Source organism: Triturus cristatus, chromosome 9, assembly GCF_964204655.1.
Source record: "Triturus cristatus chromosome 9, aTriCri1.1, whole genome shotgun sequence".
In the NCBI taxonomy this organism is placed as follows: domain Eukaryota; kingdom Metazoa; phylum Chordata; class Amphibia; order Caudata; family Salamandridae; genus Triturus; species Triturus cristatus.
The window spans coordinates 153,095,879-153,114,028 of record NC_140592.1 but is presented as its reverse complement, the minus strand read 5'-3'; the positions used below and the strand labels follow the sequence as shown (position 1 = coordinate 153,114,028).

The following is an 18,150-nucleotide window of genomic DNA, read 5'->3' as shown; positions in this document are numbered from 1 at the left end:
GCACTTAATCGGCAGATGACCATCTTTTAATTGACTTAAATTTGTTCTTCTATGGCCACAAAGGTGTGTGGAAGTGCAGTAGCCATCTTTTAATGATTGTTCTTCATCAAGGGAAAAGACACTACAAGATGGTTGCTGTGAGTGCACAGTAGCCATCTTGAAAAGTGTTTCTTCATCAAGGGAAAAGAAACTCCAAGATGGTTGCTGTGAGTTCACAGTAGCCATCTTGGAATGTGTTTCTTTTGTCTTAGGAAAAACCTTTGAAAGATTTCAACCTCACGTGCATGCCCTGGTGCAGCAGCCATCTTCCAATTCATTTTCTTAAAACAAAAAAAAAACCTTTTGCTTGGCTGTGTGCGCACACCAGGTAGCTATCTTGGAAAAGAAAACCAACTTTGGCAGAGCCACGAGGGGTCACTGGTAAGACCTATTTGCTGTGCCAATGTTTGTTTTAAGATTTTCGAATATCAAGACACGTCTGCAATTGCTGTTAGTTTACTTGCGGTTTTGCATTTTATGTTTTTTAAAGGTTCAAATTACGCTTTTGTGTCTACAGGCAGCAATAGACTGACAACTTTAATACCATTGTGTTTGGTTTTGGCAACAGCTGTATTTTAATTGAAAAACTGAAGAACACAGTGTAAAACACAGAAATAAATCAACTACCGAGAGATCATTGAAATAAACAGGAAGTGAACAGCAAAGAGATATAACAGAATCGCAGCAAAGATTATCAGAAAGTACATTGAAGTAATATGCCTGCAAGAATTCATATAGTAAAAACCAGTTCGTATTGATTTTCTGTGGTGTTGCTTTATTACTTTTGGTGTATGTCTAACAAGTATCGCCATACATTAGCTCACAAAACCCTTGGCAGCAGAAGAGTGGTTTGTTTCTGGAGAAGTGTGGCTCAATGATTAGAGCGGCAGACCCTGATGCAGAGGTCTAGCCCGGGACCAGGGTTCAATTCCCCGCCTCGGTGGGTCTTGGGCTCAAAAATTCCACGGACCTGATAATTCTCGCCTCGGTGCCATTCCAATCATGGAGTCCCACTCTGCAACTCTGGGCAATAGCTTGCTTAATCTCCACAACGGCCCCCACAACGCTAAGGATGCCTGGCCTCCACCTTGGGGGTGCCCAGGAGTGGACGCCTCACAGGGAAAGCCAGGATGGGTTCCACTGCGGTATTCGTACAAGCGCCTTGAGGCCCTAGCGGGTGAGTAGTGCGCTATACAAGTATCAATTTACATTTCTAGTCAGCATCAATTCCTCAAGAGATAAACAAACACTAATGTGGTTCATTTCCCTACTTGAAATCACCCCACAAAGTAAGGGCACATGTGATTTATGGTAACTATGTAGGCATTTTGTTCTGCAGTGTTAAGTTTATCAAAACCAGTTCTTGGACAACTTCAGCCCCAATACCTTGTTTAGGCACCTTGCATAGGGTACAATATAAGTGGCTTAAGGAGTGGTAGAATGTAAGATTTGCAGTTTTCAGAGCTATCTTGATACAAATGAAGGTTTCTACGAATAATTCCAGGCTACTGCTTTCACTTATGATTTACAGGACTGCAACGCCTCAGGACTGTGGCACTAAGTGCTATATAAAAAAAGCATTGGCAAAGCCATTAGTTCTCACTGTTGGAGTTAGGAATGTTTTTGCCGATGCTGTGCAGCATAGGCACAATAAAAAAAGGACAAAAAGAAAAAGCGCAGTGAGCGTGGCACACATGCAATTTAAGAAACAAATGTCATTAAACAAATAATGTGATCCATTAGGGATGACTGTGCTCCCTCTACCACCACTAAGTTTTTACTCATTCCTATTTAATCAATCATATGCATAGAAGACTTAAGCAAATACAGCAAACTTTATCTATAGAAAGTATGGAATCTAGATGTTTTCTGAGAAATCTGGCAGCCATCATTTTTTGTATTCTATTCACATTTTCGGGCCCAGGCACTGCATTACCTAAACAGGTTTCTTTCTGTCATTGCCTGTATCACAATGACACATTTCTGTGAGCAGTAAACGCTGTCCCTGTATTTCAATTTGTCAGTGATACATTACACAGTGCTTTGTGTTAGCACCATATCCCGCAAAATCGTGTAACATCGTCCACATTGTTTTTTCAATCAATAAAATTATTCATTCCATTTGAAAATACCACTTTTGACTTTTACTGGTGAGAAATTCAACCACGACTGACACCTGTTAATGTGGTACAACCATTACAACTGACACCTGTTTATGTGGTACGACCATTGCAACTGAAACCTGTTTATGTGGCACAACTATTATCACTGATAGCTGTTTATGTGGTACAGTCCTTATCACTGACACCTGTTTATGTGGTACAAGCATTACAACTGACACCTGTTTATGTGGCACAACTATTATCACTGATAGCTGTTTATGTGGTACAACCATTATCACTGACACCTGTTTATGTGGTACAAACATTATCACTGACACCTGTTTATGTGGTACAACCATTACCACTGACACCTGTTTATGTGGTACAACCATTATCCCTGACACTTGTTTATGTGGTACAGCCCTTATCACTGACAACTGTTTATGTGGCACAACCATTATCACTGACACTTGTTTATGTGACACAACCATTATCAGTGACACCTGTTTATGTGGCATAACCATTATCACTGACACCTGTTTATGTGGTACAAACATTATCACTGACACCTGTTTATGTGGTACAAACATTATCCCTGACACTTGTTTATAGGGTACAGCCCTTATCACTGACAACTGTTTATGTGGTATAACCATTATCACTGACACCTGTTTATGTGATACAAACAGTATCAATGACGCCTGTTTATGCGGCACAACCATTATCACTGACAACTGTTTATGTGGCATAACCATTATCACTGACACCTGTTTATGTGATACAAACAGTATCACTGACGCCTGTTTATGCGGTACAACCATTATCACTGACAGCTGTTTACGTGATGCAGGCCCCGGATTTTAGATCACGCTCAGCAGCGCATTTTCACTCCGAGGCATCTCTTCTGCTTTAAGGCCAGGACGCCCTCGAAGCCACTGCTTTTGTTCTAAAATGGCGTTCTGGAGTTCGTGCAAATACATGTCATTCTTTTTATTGTTGTGTGCAAGCGTCTTGGCGATAGGTAATGGTTTGCTTGAGACAGTGTGGAGATCGCTACAGAAAACATCGATGTCTTTCATTAGACAATACTTTGAGCAAGTTTGTAGAACACATGGAAGATTTCCTTTTGGGTTTATTTCCGAAAAATAGACGACCATATACTTTTGCAAACTGCCCTGACTTATCAGGTCGCCGCAAAAAAGGTTAAGGGCGAGTGGGAACATGTTTTCGGAGCTATCTGCATCTTTGTGGTCTGCCTTGGTTTCAGCAGGAGATCCAATCTTGAGCTCGTCTGTGCCACTTGAGCTGAGGAAGATGATTTTATCCGCCGTTTCTTTCTGGGTGACGAGCCACTGCACCAGGCCCACGTCAGCAACCTTCCTTTTCTGCCACAAATCTAAAATGACATCTGCTTTGCAGTAATCGTGCAGAAAGTCAGCAAAAGACAGTACGGTTTTTTGAAAAGGAGTGTTTACTTTCGGATATGTAAGAAGCACTTTAACCGGGGGCTGCAGTTCTGCCTCGTAAATCAGAAATGGCATAATGCCACCTGTTGGAAAAAACAACCAAAAACGTTCAAATCGGATTTATGTTTGCAGTCAGTAATACATTCTTTCTATAAAAACTCATTAAAACGCACTTTATTTTTCAAAGTAATAAAAAAAACAGTTTAGCAAACTGTTTTATATCTCTACTTTAAAAACAACTACCAACAGAATACTAAATGAATGAAGAAGGCTTCTCAAATGACACATGGCACTATGGAATATTTTACAGTATAAGACGAACTGTGGAGTTCTAGCAGGCAAAAATATCTAATTTCTTTTCATATATACGCGGAAAGCACGTGGGCAAGACTTAAATGTGTAGAGCTTCTTGATTGTTTTAGTTTGTGGTTTTCAGGCGCATTTCCAGTAACTGCTGTCGAAAATATGATGAAGTCAATATAGTTGATGGTTACATGGAAGTTGTAGGAACAAGCATGCTGCAAGCGAAAACTCATTACCACTGGTGCTTACATAGTACAATAAAAAATGTAACCAGTGATGTCGGTTTGACCCAATAGGTGCCACCAATCGTGTAACTATAGTTCCAAACATTGGTGGTTGTTAGAAGATGTGAACGTTTTTTTTTTTTAAAGTTCTTCACACTAAAGAAACTTCGGTCCATTTATATTGAGCCTTATCATGTTATAGACCATGGGTACTCACAAACATTTTCCCGGGGTGCCGCAAAGTTTGGTCATTGGTGTGACCGAGGGCCGCATTGAGGCGGATGACAGTGGGGGTGTAAAGTCAGTGTAGGGGAAGCAAAGCATGTATATTTAGTGGCTGAAAGAAATTGTGCAATTTGAAACCAGAAAACCTGGGATGAATCCCGGCTTCTCACCTTGACCAAATTGTGTGACCCTGGGCAATTGTTTTATTTTAATTTCCCTCCTTTTTCTTTTTATCATATAAGAGGAACTTCAAATACATGACTTAAGGATGCGTGCTTTTCAAAACCATCTTCTGTGCTTGGATGTAATCACTAATAGCATTGTTGTCAGGTTGGGGAGGGGATTATGAACGTTTCTAAATTCATGTTTGAAAAACATCACTTAAGAAAAATACTTCTGATTGCACTGCTATAATTTGATTTACTAAGGTGAAATAACTCTACAGGTCAATTAAATACACTTTTAGAATTTTGAAAAGACTATCGTATTTTTACACATTTGCTGTCTTTAAAAATGAAGGAGTTCCTAAAGTTAAGGGCCTAAGTACTGCCTTTCCCGAACTGCAATTAACCTTTAAATATGCTCTTGCTGTATAATTACATTTTTTCTTCATGTTAGTGCCGAGTCGAGTAAACAGCAGACCAGTGCTTCTGCTGCCCAGTGAGCCGCATGTAAAGGTCAGGAGGGCCGCATGCGGCCCCCGGGCTTTACTTTGAGTATCCCTGTTATAGACTCTGGGCCTGGTCTAGATCTTTACGTATGGGATACTCCGTCACAATTGTTACTACAAGTGCCAAAGGATATAACGCACTTGTAATACGGCGGACGGGATATCCGTCACGTTTGTGATGGATTATCCCATCCACCAAGATCTTAATCAGGCCCTCAGTCACTTACTGTTCAACAGCACCAACAACATTTCCGTTTGATCTTAGTGACAGGATGACTTCATAGCTTAACTAACAGCAAGGTTGGTGGGTCGCATGCACATAAATGTTAAATAAAGTAGGGCTCAAGCATGACCCTTGCAGGACTTCCCTGTTGACCAGCCTGGGCTTGGCTGTATACTCTCCCAGCGAAACACCATGCATTCTATCCTTCAAAAAATCCTGGAACCACGCCAGGGCAGACACATGAATCCCGACCTCCTATAACCTTTGTTATAACTTAGAGCCTCATTAGGATGGTGGTCGGACATCCATTCGCAAACAAGATTGCCCGACTACAAGTCGGCGGTCCCGCCAGCCGAATTAGGATGCAACGCTACCACGGCAGTCACAATGTCGATATTTTGTATTGCGGCGGGTGAGGTGGTGTGCAACACATGCCGTAGTACGAAAAATTGACATTTCACATATCCCTGCACTACGTGGTAGGCACCATGCAGTGCCTGCCACATGGTGCATGGATATGTAGAGGGCACAGTAGGTGCCCCCCTAAACACAACACTGAGGGCCGGGCCAGGGGAGAAGGGGGCTCACTATGGCCCCCAATGTCCTTTTCCGCCAGCCTTTTCATGGCGGATAAACCGCCATGAAACATCCGGCGGGGAGGGACATCATAATCCCTACAGCGGTGCCTGCCGTGCCTGGCAGGCACCGCCACCATTGTAGGGATTGAAGTTCATAGGATCCGTGGTGGTCGGTCTCTCCACCCACCATCCTAATGTGGCGGGCGGAAAATATTATTGCGATGGTGGTGGGACTGCCACCGACGGGCTGTCTGTGGCGGTCGCACCGTCATCGTAATCAGGCCCTTAGTGTGGTGTCCAGTATCAAATGCTGCGGATATGTCGAAGAGAATGAGCATGGCAGGTGTACCAACATCCACTGAGCACCTAATTGTACTAGTCACGAACACCAAGGCTGCTTCAGTGCCATGCTCTGCTCTGAAACCTGATTGAGAAGGATCTAAGATTTTATTCACTTCCAGATAATCAGTCAGTTGTTTGTTAATTTGACCTTCCAGCAGCTTGCCCAAACATGGAAGTAATGATATAGCACTGTAGTTTGAAAGGCTAAAAGGGTCTAAATTCTACTTCTTTTGAATTGGTATAATCTGCATTTTTCCAGGCTGAAATTATGTGACAAAAAAGGCAAATTGTGAGGCATAATACAGTTCATTTTGTGGCAGTATTGGTTCACTATTTTGATATTTTTCTCCTGTCTGGGAAAAGGGTTTCGCTCAATTATTATCACTTTAATTTCTAAATGCAGCAATCGCTAACTGAAACGTGTCCAGTTAACCCTTGCATAGGTCGGTGGCAATGCACAGCCATACATGCGGCTGCATTTTTCGTAACTTTAATCAGTTTGTGCAAGAGCCAATTTTTTTCGTTAGAATCTGCAAATTATGCAGTAGATGATGGATTATGTGGCAAGTACGTCAAATCCATAATTATGCGGAATACAATATGGCTGCAGAATCCCATAATTCCAGGGGCCCTGCATATAGACAACATCTTTGCTGGACAGTTGCATTTTTCCTCTAGCATGCAGCCCGGGGCAACCAATTTAAAGAGGGGGATTACCAAAACCAGTAATGGTGTGATTTTTTTTTTTTTTTTTTTTTTAAATTTTTTTTTTTATTATCAAATTGCCCAAACTGACATACATCATAGTGCGCCTACAACCCTGAGGCCGGCTACTATACCACATCCCATCACAGCAGCCCGGCAGCTTATCCCACATCCTGGAGGCCGGGCATCGCTGCACCCCAAGGCAGTCCCGTAGTGAGGTCTTCCCAGTATGATAGTGATATGTCACCGCTGGTATACACTTCCCCCCTGGGGAACAACAGTTTTTACTACTAATCTATTCAAACTCCCCCAACACTCTTCCCCCCCACCCCCCCAACATCTAGGCGTCCGAACAGATCTCCTCCAATAGTACAAATCTCCGTTTCTAGCCGCTTGCGCGGTCTGCCCGTACTCCACCCTCTGCTATCTGCCAGTCCCATGACACACCCGCATCTTCCTCTCCCATCTCCCCACTCCTCGCATCCCACTACCCCAGCTTATAAGCGTATGTCCTCGCCCTCTACACCCGAGTCAGCGCTCCAGTTGACAAGCTGTCCCCCCCCAGTCAGCCTACTGCACTATCGTCTCCTGGCCCCCCACGGCTCCCGACTCCGTACCCCTCTCCGGGCATTCCCAGGCCAAATGGATGAAGTCTGCCGTGGCGTGTCCGCATCGCTCGCACGCGGCGTCCTCTCGCAGTCCGTAACGGTGCAGTCTGGCCGGCGTATAATATACTCTGTTTATGTACTTAAAATGAAGTAACCTGTGTCTCCCATGGAGTGATATCCTACGTGTGCCAGAACATCAATACTTCCACATGTCGTCGTCTATTACCATCCCCAGGTCCTGTTGCCAGGCCAGCCTAGCCTTGGGGTACCAATGTATACGTTGCTCCATAGTTATCTTGTAAAGTCGAGATATTAGCCTGCGAGGGCATTTGTGCTTGATGATATACGTTAATTCCGGCACCTCCGGGGGCTCCGCCATGTCGTCCCCCAGTTGCTGCCGCAACGCCCCCCTCACTCTATGGAAGTGGAAACGCTGCAGCTGCGACGGGGCTTCCACCCCTGCAGCTACCTCATCCCACTTTATAACTGTGCCGTCCGCAAACAGGTCTCCCATCACAGGCAGGCCAAGCTCTTGCAGGGCCCGCACCACGCCTTTATCCCTACAGGGAGATAGCCATCGCGCCCATTCCACTGGCATTGCCGGAGAATATAGAAGTGCCCCAACCTTATCCCTTAGTATACTAGCCCAAGCGTGCCTCGTGGAGTTCAGGGAGTCCAAATAGCCTGTGCGGCGGTCGGGTGTTTCAAATAGAATCGCTGGCAACGGGAGGGGGTCCGCAAACAGCCTCTCCAGTATGAGGTACGGCACCGATTCCGCCCCGTGAATCCAGCTTTGTGCCTGCGCTCCCTGAGCCACCCGATAGTATAGTTCCATATCTGGCGCACCGAGTCCTCCCATGTGGTACGGCAATGTGAGCACCTGCCAGCTGACTCGAGCCTGCCTGCCCGCCCATGCCAACTTCAATAGTGACCTACGTAGCCTATCAAAAAATACTCGTACTAACACCATAGGGATATTAGTGAACAGGAAAAGAAAGCGAGGCAGCACCACCATTTTCATAATTGATATCCTGCCAAATAAGGAGAGTGGGAGGCCGATCCAAATCTCCACGTCGTCCTCAAGTTTATCAATAGCCCTACCATAGTTTTCCCTTATTAATATTTCAGGGTCCGTGTGGAGCCGTATTCCCAAATACCTGACCGCTTCATCCGACCATTGTAACGGGTACTCCATCTCATAAGGGGTCATGGAGGGGGTAAGCGGAAAGGCAATGGATTTATTCCAATTCATCTGCAGGCCCGAGAGGGCACCGAAGTGCACCACTTCTCGCAGCACCGAAGCTAGATTACTCTCTGGTTCACGCACGTACAACAGGGTGTCATCGGCATACGTGGATACTACTATATTATAGGAGGGGAAGTTCACCCCCCTCAGGCCGTGGTATTCACGCAAAGCGCAGGCTAACGGTTCGGCCACCAGAGCGTAGAGCAGCGGCGACAGCGGGCAGCCCTGACGCGTTCCCCTGGAGATATGAATAGCCTCCGTAACTCGTCCCCCCAGTCGTACCCTTGCACTTGGCGCCGTGTACAGGACCCCCATCATACGCATGAATACCGGGCCCAGGCCCATTTTAGTCAACACCTGACTCATGAAAGGCCATTCAACTGAATCGAACGCCTTCTCCATGTCTAGGAACACCGCAAGTGCTCTAATGTCCCTGCGGACATGCTGCCTGGTGCCGAAAACCGTTCGCAGATTGTAGGTTAGATTCCTGCCCGGCATGAAGCCCGCCTGCTCCGGTGCCACAAGCTCCGGGGTCAGCAGCGCAAGGCACGTAGCCAATATTTTCGCGTAGATCTTAGCGTCCACATTCAATAACGATAATGGTCTATAGGAGCTGCACTCCTCCGGGGGTTTCCCAGGCTTGGGGATGGCGACCAACAATGCCTCACTCATGGATTTTGGCATGCGGCCTGTGTCGCACATGTCGTCGAACAGCTGCGAAAGATGTGGGAGGAGAATATCCACAAAGTTTTTATAGAAAGCAGCCATCAGGCCATCCGCCCCAGGCGCACTGGTCGCACGCATGCCCGCCAGAGCTTCAAGAATTTCATCCCTCTGTATGGGGAGAGCCAGAAATTCCCTACGAGCGTTAGAAAGAAAGGGCATCTTAATGTGGTCCAAATATTCCCGTATCTCGTCATCCATCCCCGTCTGCCGAGAAGCATATAGTGTCGCATAGTACGACCTAAAGCAAGCTGCAATCTCCTCCTCCCCAGTCAGCATCTCCCCAGCGTCAGATCGGACCTCGGTAACGTTGGCTCTACTCCTTCTTGCCTTGAGTAAATTCGCCAAGACCGAGCCCGGCCTCTCCCCCTCTCCATAAACCCTCGCAGTGGCATACTTCCCTAAGTGTTTGACCTCCGCATCCGCGGCCTCGTGGTACTCCTCCAATAGAATCTTCAATTCCTCTGTAGCCCGCTTCCTTCACCCCTCAGCTGTCTAGCCTCTACCTCACCCAGTCGACGCTCCAGAGTCGCCAATCTCCTGCGGATATCGCGCAGTACCCCTGAATGTTTAGCCATAGCCACTCCTCTAATATAGACTTTGAACGTTTCCCAGACCATTTGGAAGCTGTCAACTGAACCCACGTTAGTTTCGAAAAAGGTGGTTATAGCTTCCGCCAATTCCTCCTTAAATAGGGGGTCTAGGAGGGAGTAAGGGGGGAACCGCCACGTGAACGGAGGAATAGTTTTCCTAGGCGTGTCAATAGTCAGTAAAATAGGGGAATGGTCAGACAGAGTCCGCGGCAGCACCTGGCACAGGCCAACCCGCGGGATGAATGTCGACGACGCAAGCCAGTAATCTATACGTGTGTGTAGTAAAACCAGCCGCATGTATATTTCCTCGCAGCCCCTCGTAACATGGAACTGTAGGTTGGAAGGTGCTTCTCCTGCAGGAAGGCTACATCTATGTCATGTCTGCTTAGATATTGCAGGACTTTGCGCATTTTACGGTGATCGTTCAATCCTCTGACGTTCCAAGTCACTACTCGTATGGGGCTGGGTGACCCTAGTGGGACAGTAGGTCTAACCATGGTCGTCATGGTCACGAGTTAGTGGCCCCGGTGTCATAGTGTGTACTGAGTCTCCAGGCATCTGCCCTCTCACCTCTCCAGTCTGTCGGACTAACCTCTGAACAAACAACCAAACCCCCTTCACCTCCCCCCTCCCACAGCTGCCCTCCCCCAACTCAGCCACGCTGTATCTCCTTAAGAGATTACCCCCACCTCCCTCTCCCCACCCACTAAACAGAAAACCCCGTTAAAAAAAAATGTGTGTCTTGCACTCGGAGGCGGGGGAGCTCCGTACAAATATTTTCAGACGAAATACACTCAATTCCGAGCCCTCCCCTCCGCCCACAGAGCAAGAGTACTTTCCCCCACCGTGAGGGAAGATATTAGCCAGTGTACATTTCCCTGCCCCCTTGGTGTCCAAGACGCCAAGTTCCGGCGGTCCTCGCAGTCCCAGCGCCACAGTTTACCAGTTCGGAGCCCTGTCTGCTAGTCGGTCCCCGCCAGATCGGCCCTTCTCCCCCGGGTCATCTCCCAGCTCTGTACTGCGCTTTTCGAGCAGGTGGCCCCTACCCTCCCCCTAAATTTCCAAGCTATGGTGCGGCCCCCTAGAGTCTCCCTTACCGGCACCCTCCCATTGTTTCACCTCCACAGCAGCCCGCACACCCAATGCGTACATATCACCTGCGTATTTTAGTCTTGCTGCTCCAAGGAGCCCTCGGCCTCCTCATCTCCCGAGATCTGCGCAGGGCTGTTCCTCTTCTCTCTGCTCCAGTCCTTCAGCGCCCTCTGTACGGTCTTGGGATCGAGGAAGATGTGAGTCTTCCCTTGCCTGTTAACGCGCTGTTTCGCAGGGTACAGCATCGCATAGTCCAGGCCCTGCTCACGCAATTGTTTTTTGATCGGTATGAACCGTCGTCTGGCTTCCTGGACCCTTGCAGTGAAGTCCGGATACAGCGAGATGGAGGACCCCTCGTACTGGAGAGACCGCTTTTCCCTCGCCACCCGGAGCGCGGCATCCCTATCCCTGTAGTTCAACAGCTTAGCGATGATCGGCCGCGGCGGCGCCCCCGGCGCTGGTCTAGGGCCTAGGAATCTGTGCGCTCTCTCCACCACGAACATAGTCGAGAAGATTTCTGGGCCAAGCAGGTCTATCAGCATTTTTTCCACAAATGACTCCATTTTGCCCGTAGGCGTCGTTTCCGGTAGGCCCGTAATGCGCAGATTACAGCGTTGCGCGCGGGCCTCCAGGTCTTCGGTTTTATCCTGCAGTACCTGCATGATACGCCCTAGTTTTTTGTGTTCAGTGTCGATCGAGGTCTGCGCGTCCTCCACCCCTGCCAGTCTCTCCTCCGTTTGGTCCAGGCGCTCCGCGTGTTTGTCGAGGCGCTCCCCCATGCGGTCCATGCGATAGGAGAGGGCGTCAATCTTCGCCCCCAGAGATGTGATGCCCGACTGTAGACCCTTCTCCATTGAGAGCAGCAGACTGCGAATGTCCTGGGCGTCTTCAGGGGGGGGCAGTCGTGCCACCCGCCGCCCCTTCCCTCACTTCCTGGGCCTTCGGGCGCCTTTGCTCAAAAGAGAGTTTTGCCTGCGTTTTATCCGACTTGCCCATCTTATCGCCTCCCTTTCCGTGGGCGCCACCCGTCTACCACACTGCGTCGCCCTGTTGATCGAGGTCTTAACGATAGTGCTCTGAGTGTGTTATCCAGGGGGGCCGCCACTCAAATCGCGGGCCTTCACCCGCGTTTCAAAAGCACCAGTGTGCCACGCAGCAGGGTGCTTCCCGTTTCACCTCCCCCAGCACCACGCCAACTGCGCAAGGGCCAAGGCAGCCTCCGAGCACAAGTCATCCGCCGCAGGGGCACCCTCACCAGGTCGGCCGGCTAAATAGAGCCACAGAGGTAGGCGATCCTCACCACCATTCCCAGCAGGCACTGCAGACTCTCTTGTAGCACTCTCGCAAAGCAGCTCCTCCTGTGGACCCTTGTCTCTGCAGCCAGTCGAGGACCCTCGCGCTCCGAGCAGGATCGTCAGCGACCTGCGCCCATGCCAACACCCAGCTTTCACTCTGCCGGCATAAAGGGCTCACGTCCATCGGCGGGCCGCACACGATTCCCAGGAGCTGTTCCCCCTTCAGCGGAGCCCCCGGCGCCGCGCGATACAGCACCCGTCGGGTCCTCAATAGCCTGGAGCCACAGGAAGTCCCCAAGTACACGGCCTTCAGCTCCGCGACCCCCGCCCAGGACCAGCACTCTTCTACGGCCGTCCGCCGTTACGAAGTGAAGCCACTGCAGGTAAGAAGTAGCGGTTTTGGCCAGAAAAAAGATGGTCCTAGCTTATCAATCAAAATCCAAAAAGCAGAAAAACTGGCCGGATAATACTCCGCATCTGCACTTCTCAGCACTGTATTGGACAGCGAGGCAACCCCTCATGGCCATCTATGTAACATAAATCTCCAGAGTCAATATTGCACAAGTAGTAAAAATGTAGAGATGCTTGTTCCCAATAGTAAGGCGCCATGTTCTCAGGGGATAGCACTATGGGTGTGTGATCAGTCCATGGATCACGCTAAGGCATAATTATCTGCAGAAACAGCGCAAGCAGTGGAGGAGAGTCACACACAAGACCTGGTGAGCCGTACTCGTATTTCTCACCCCCAAGGCTGCTTCCTCAATCGATCACGGAGGATCACCGCTGCTGTCTCCCTCCGCTCTCCGGCTTCGGCCGCCGCATTCAGGCCGACAGAGCAAGCCGCCGCCCAGTCCTCAGCTGTCTCCGCTGCACGAAGGGGCTCCGCCACCCCTCCCGCAGAGTTCCTGAGTCTTCGCGGTCCCCCGCCGCAGCCTCGACCACAATATGGGAACAGTGCTTCCGTCGCTCCGGCACCTCCAACTTGCGGCGCCGCACGCAGGGCGACGTCGCCGGACCCGCTCCGCACTCGAGCACGGGGATCAGGGGCCTCCTCCTCTCCGTGAGCCAGCGCCGGTCGTCAGGCGTACAGCGCTCCCGCACCAATTCGCCCCGTCGCGGCTTCGCTCCGTTTTCCACCCGTGGCAGGTCAACTACTTTCGATTAGCACGGTGTGGGGCAGGATAAATAAAGGATGTGAGCCTCTGTGTGCCGGAGCCCAAGGCTCAAGCCGCCATGCTCATTGCGAACCAAGCTCCGCCCCCAATGGTGTGATTATCACACAGCACTCGAATGCGACGCCAGGCCGCAATCACACTACTTAGCAGGGATGGGAGGCATGTGTGTGCCGCCTAGTTATCCTCTCGCTCGGAGTGTGTATGGTATCCCACAACATTCTGGAAGGTGTTAGAGTGATATAAGGCTGATCTAGAAATCAGCTCAAAATTAGCCCAGAAGACATTAGACTTCACATTGTAGATTTTCAGAGGCCCTAAAAATATGGTTAATGCCTGAATGCCATATGAGTCAGAACCAAACAGAAGATTAAGAAAAGCAATAATACAGTACTCGAGAATTATACATATTATGAACACTGTTGAAGATGGATGGTCAACGGATACGGATAATACTACCGAAAACTAAATTGAGAATTAAAAAGAATAGGAAGCATTAGAAGAGTGCGAGCAAGGACAAGGATGGAGGATTACAAGAGAGACGTTGGCAGTGAGCTAATCAGCAACAACAGAGACTTAGGGGCAGATCTACTAAAATGTAATTGCCCGCAGCAAGGCAACTTGCTGTGTTGCATTAAAGAGAGCAGAAATGCACCGTAGCTACTAAGATATGGCACACGTCTGCTCTCTCCTAGCACTGGCGCACTGTGTTGTGCCTGAAGGGTGCCTGCGTTACAGCAGGATTGTTTTTGTGAAGGAAGGAATACCTTCATGCACAAAAACAAGCCTAAGAGGCACATTCCCCCTCTTTCTATGTGTGCTACAGAACGCAGCACACATGGAAAGAGGAAATAACGAGGAGAAATAAAGAGATTTCTCCTTGTTACGCCTCTGCCAGGTAGCGGCACTATTTTGGTGCAAACCCAGGAGTACAAGTGTTTGTAAATGTGGGTTTGCATAAAAATACATGGGTAGATGCACGGGAATGCCCATGCTCCACCCATGTAATGCACACACGATGCAAATTAATGCTGCTTTATGTTACTTTGTATGTACTAAACCACACAAATCAATCGTTACGCAACCCCGACACAAAAGAAGAGTAAATCTAGGCCTTAATCTGTATTACACAAGGAGGAACAAGTCATGGGAGGTTTAAGAAGTAAAGACAAGGTTGAATGTTTTAAGATGTTTACCATAATGTAGAGAACCAGACTCTGAGCATACAGATGAGAGGTAAGATGGCAGGATAAGAAACATTGGTTTTAAAAAAATAGGGTGTCCTCAACATTGATGGGTAAATTAGTTAAGGCAGATATTGGTCAAATGCAGGTCCCAATGCAGAAAGGAATAAGGTGAGTTATGAGTGGAGTCTTCAAAACTGATTATATAAAGAAGTAGAAGAATGATCTGATGGGAACACAAAGGGAGAAGGTGGAGTGAGGGAAGAGACTGGGGTCAAGTGCAGAACACTGAGGTATGGGTTTAGAGCGAGACAAGTTGCTCAAAAGCTCATAAAGTGAAGATTTAATCTCAAGCTAAAGGAAAACTGAAGAAAAAGGTGGAGAAACAGATAAATGGATGGGGTAAAAGGGAAATGACATAGGTTATGAGATGCATGGAATAGGAGCAAAGGTATGATGGGAGGACTAGATATTAGGACAGGAGCTGGGAAATAGTTGTCAGAAATAAATTAAAATATCGTTTGTGGATTGGAGAGTAAGCAGCAGAGGTGGAAGAAGAGATCCAAGTTAGACTATATATATATATATATTCACTGAAAAAACCATAGGTTTCACACATGTTATAGTTAGCTGGACATTTCACTAGTACAAAACCAATGAAATTCCCCCGTTATAGTTAGTTCAGCTAACTATAACTCGCCCGCCCGCAATCCACTGCTGATGACGTCACATATTACATCACTCATGACATCACTGATGACATCTCAAATGACATCACTCATGACATCACTGATGACATCATCCATTGAGTATGTGATTCTGAACAATTTTAATATGTTTAATATATAAAGGGAAAGGCCTGTTGAAGAATAAGTGGGTGTACAAGTGTGTAAATGGATGATTTTCTGTGGTACGTAACTGACTCTATAAGTGAGTCATTAAATGTATCTTACTGCAGACTACTGACTAAACTGTGTAAATGTCTGTATGTGTCTGTATGTTGGTGTATAAGTGGCTGCATGGTTTTGTGAATAGCTATATGAGTGTCTATATGAGTTATTGATTACTTGTCTGAGTATCTGTATGGGTTCCTGAGTGTTTGTGTGGGTAGGATGTGTGTGACTCTATGCATAGATGTGTGAGTGGGTGATTCTATGGGTGCATGGTTTTAAGAGTGCATCTGTGATGGACTGTATGTTTGAGTGAGTGTATGTATGGGTGTGTTAGGGATTTAATGTATATGTCAGTGGTACATTTGTGACTAACTACATATGTGAAAGGCAGTATATATGTGTGTAAGAGTATATAAGTGGGTAGATGTGCGAGTGTGTGATTGTGACAGTGACTGTATGGATGATTGTGTGCGTGTATCAATGATTCCATAAGAGTGTAAGAATGTGATGCTATTTTTATGAGTAAGTGTACTTGAGTGTGTTTAACTGTATAGGTGAGTAAATTGGACTGCGTTAAATTACTTGTACGACTGACTAGTTGTGTCAGTACCTCAATGGATGATTGGCGGTGTGTGAGTGTCTATATAGGTGTATAAATGCATATGATAGTCTTGTACGGAGTGACTGTAAGTATGAGTGACTATACAGGTGAATGAGTGGAGGTGTATGTAGACCTAACAGTTAATAAGTGGGTCTGTAGTTATTTGTATTGGTGTATGTATGGTTTTGAGAATGGAACTCTGTAATTTTGAGTCATTGTATCAAAGGTTATATTAGGGTGTGAGAAGATGCACGAATTTATCACATGGATGATGTCATCAGTGATGTCATGAGTGATGTAATTTGAGATGTCATCAGTGATGTCATGAGTGATGTCACTGACCATGTCATGAGTGATGTAATATGTGACGTCATCAGCAGTGGATTGCGGGCGCGCGAGTTATAGTTAGCTGAACTAACTGTAACAGGGGAATTTCATTGGTTTTGTATGAGTGAAATGTCCAGCTAACTATAACATGTGTGAAACCTATGGTTTTTTCAGTGGATTTCCAAGGTTTTTTAAAAGGTAATTCCTAACTATAACCTGTGTGAAACCTATGTTTTTTTCAGTGAATATATATATATATATATATATATATATATATATATATATATATATATATATATATATAATTCACTGAAAAAACCATAGGTTTCACACATGTTATAGTTAGCGGAAATTTTACTGGTAAAAAAACAATGAAATTGCCCCGTTATAGTTAGTGCTGGCAACTATAACTCACGCGACCGCAATCCTCTGCTGATGCTAATACTGTATTTAGACACTTATTTGCCCATGTCTTCTTCCATACATTTTTAGCTATACATATATTACAAATATTTTTTTTTATAAAGACACATATGTCATCAGCAGAAGATTGCGGTCGCGTGAGTTATAGTTGCCAGCACTAACTATAACGGGGCAATTTCATTGGTTTTTTATCAGTAAAATTTCCGCTAACTATCCCATGTGTGAAACCTATGGTTTTTTCAGTGAATTTGCAAGGTTTTTTAAATGCTAATTCCTAACTATAACGTGTGTGAAACCTATGGTTTTTTCAGTGAATTTGTACGGTTTTTTAAATGCTAAGTTACTTTACGCCATTCGAGGCGTGCGCGCCCACTTAATGCAGTGCGTTCCGTGCACGGTTTTTATCAACTTTAATAAGCCCTGTACATTTGGTGGCCTTCGGCCACCAAAAGCACAGGGGGTGGGGTCAATGTGGATAGTGTTTTTTTTATTTCGATTTTATAATTTCATGTTGCCAAAATATAGTTTTTTTACTGATTTAATAAGCCCTGTACATTTGGTGGCCTACGGCCACCAAAAGCACAGGGGGTGGGGTAAGTGTGGATAGTGTTTTTTTTATTTCTATTTTTTACCGTACGCTTACCGTAAGCGTACGGTAAGCGTACTCGGCGAAATTGCCGAAAAAAAAATAAAACCGTTTTTGCTCTTGGGGGATGTTTGGGGACTCCCTCAACATGACTATGTGGGAGGGAGTTGTCAAAACAGCCCCGTAACATGTTTTTTGGCATCATGTTTGATAAATAACACTCAGTGCGAGAGACAAAATGGCGGACGCCGCTTCCTGGTTTCGGCCGATTCGAATGTTTACTAAGATCTAAGAGCCAATCAGAATCGCGCTCGCGCACGTCACCGTACGCGTACCGTAAGCTTACCGTAAGCGTACGGTAAGCGTACCGTAAGCGGGCTCAGATATATATATTGATTTAAAGGCTATTTTCTCAGAATCTACTGAACAGATTTACACCAAACCTACAAAAGGCACTTCCTTGACATAGGGACTACCTCTCTGCCAAATTTCTAGTAATTCTGTTCAGCCGTTCGGGCTGTAGCTCGTTT

At 46.7% G+C, this 18,150-nt stretch overlaps 1 protein-coding gene across 1 annotated transcript in view; it reads right to left on the bottom strand.

Moving 5' to 3' along the window:
* Positions 1-797: 797 nt before the first annotated feature.
* IL17RB (interleukin 17 receptor B) overlaps positions 798-18,150 on the bottom strand; it is a 169,926-nt gene continuing 152,573 nt past the window's right edge. Inside the window, exon 11 of the mRNA XM_085627621.1 lies at positions 798-3,690. Coding sequence (XP_085483747.1) covers positions 3,002-3,690 — 689 coding nt within the window. The 3' untranslated portion in view covers positions 798-3,001. The remainder of the gene's footprint in view (positions 3,691-18,150) is intronic.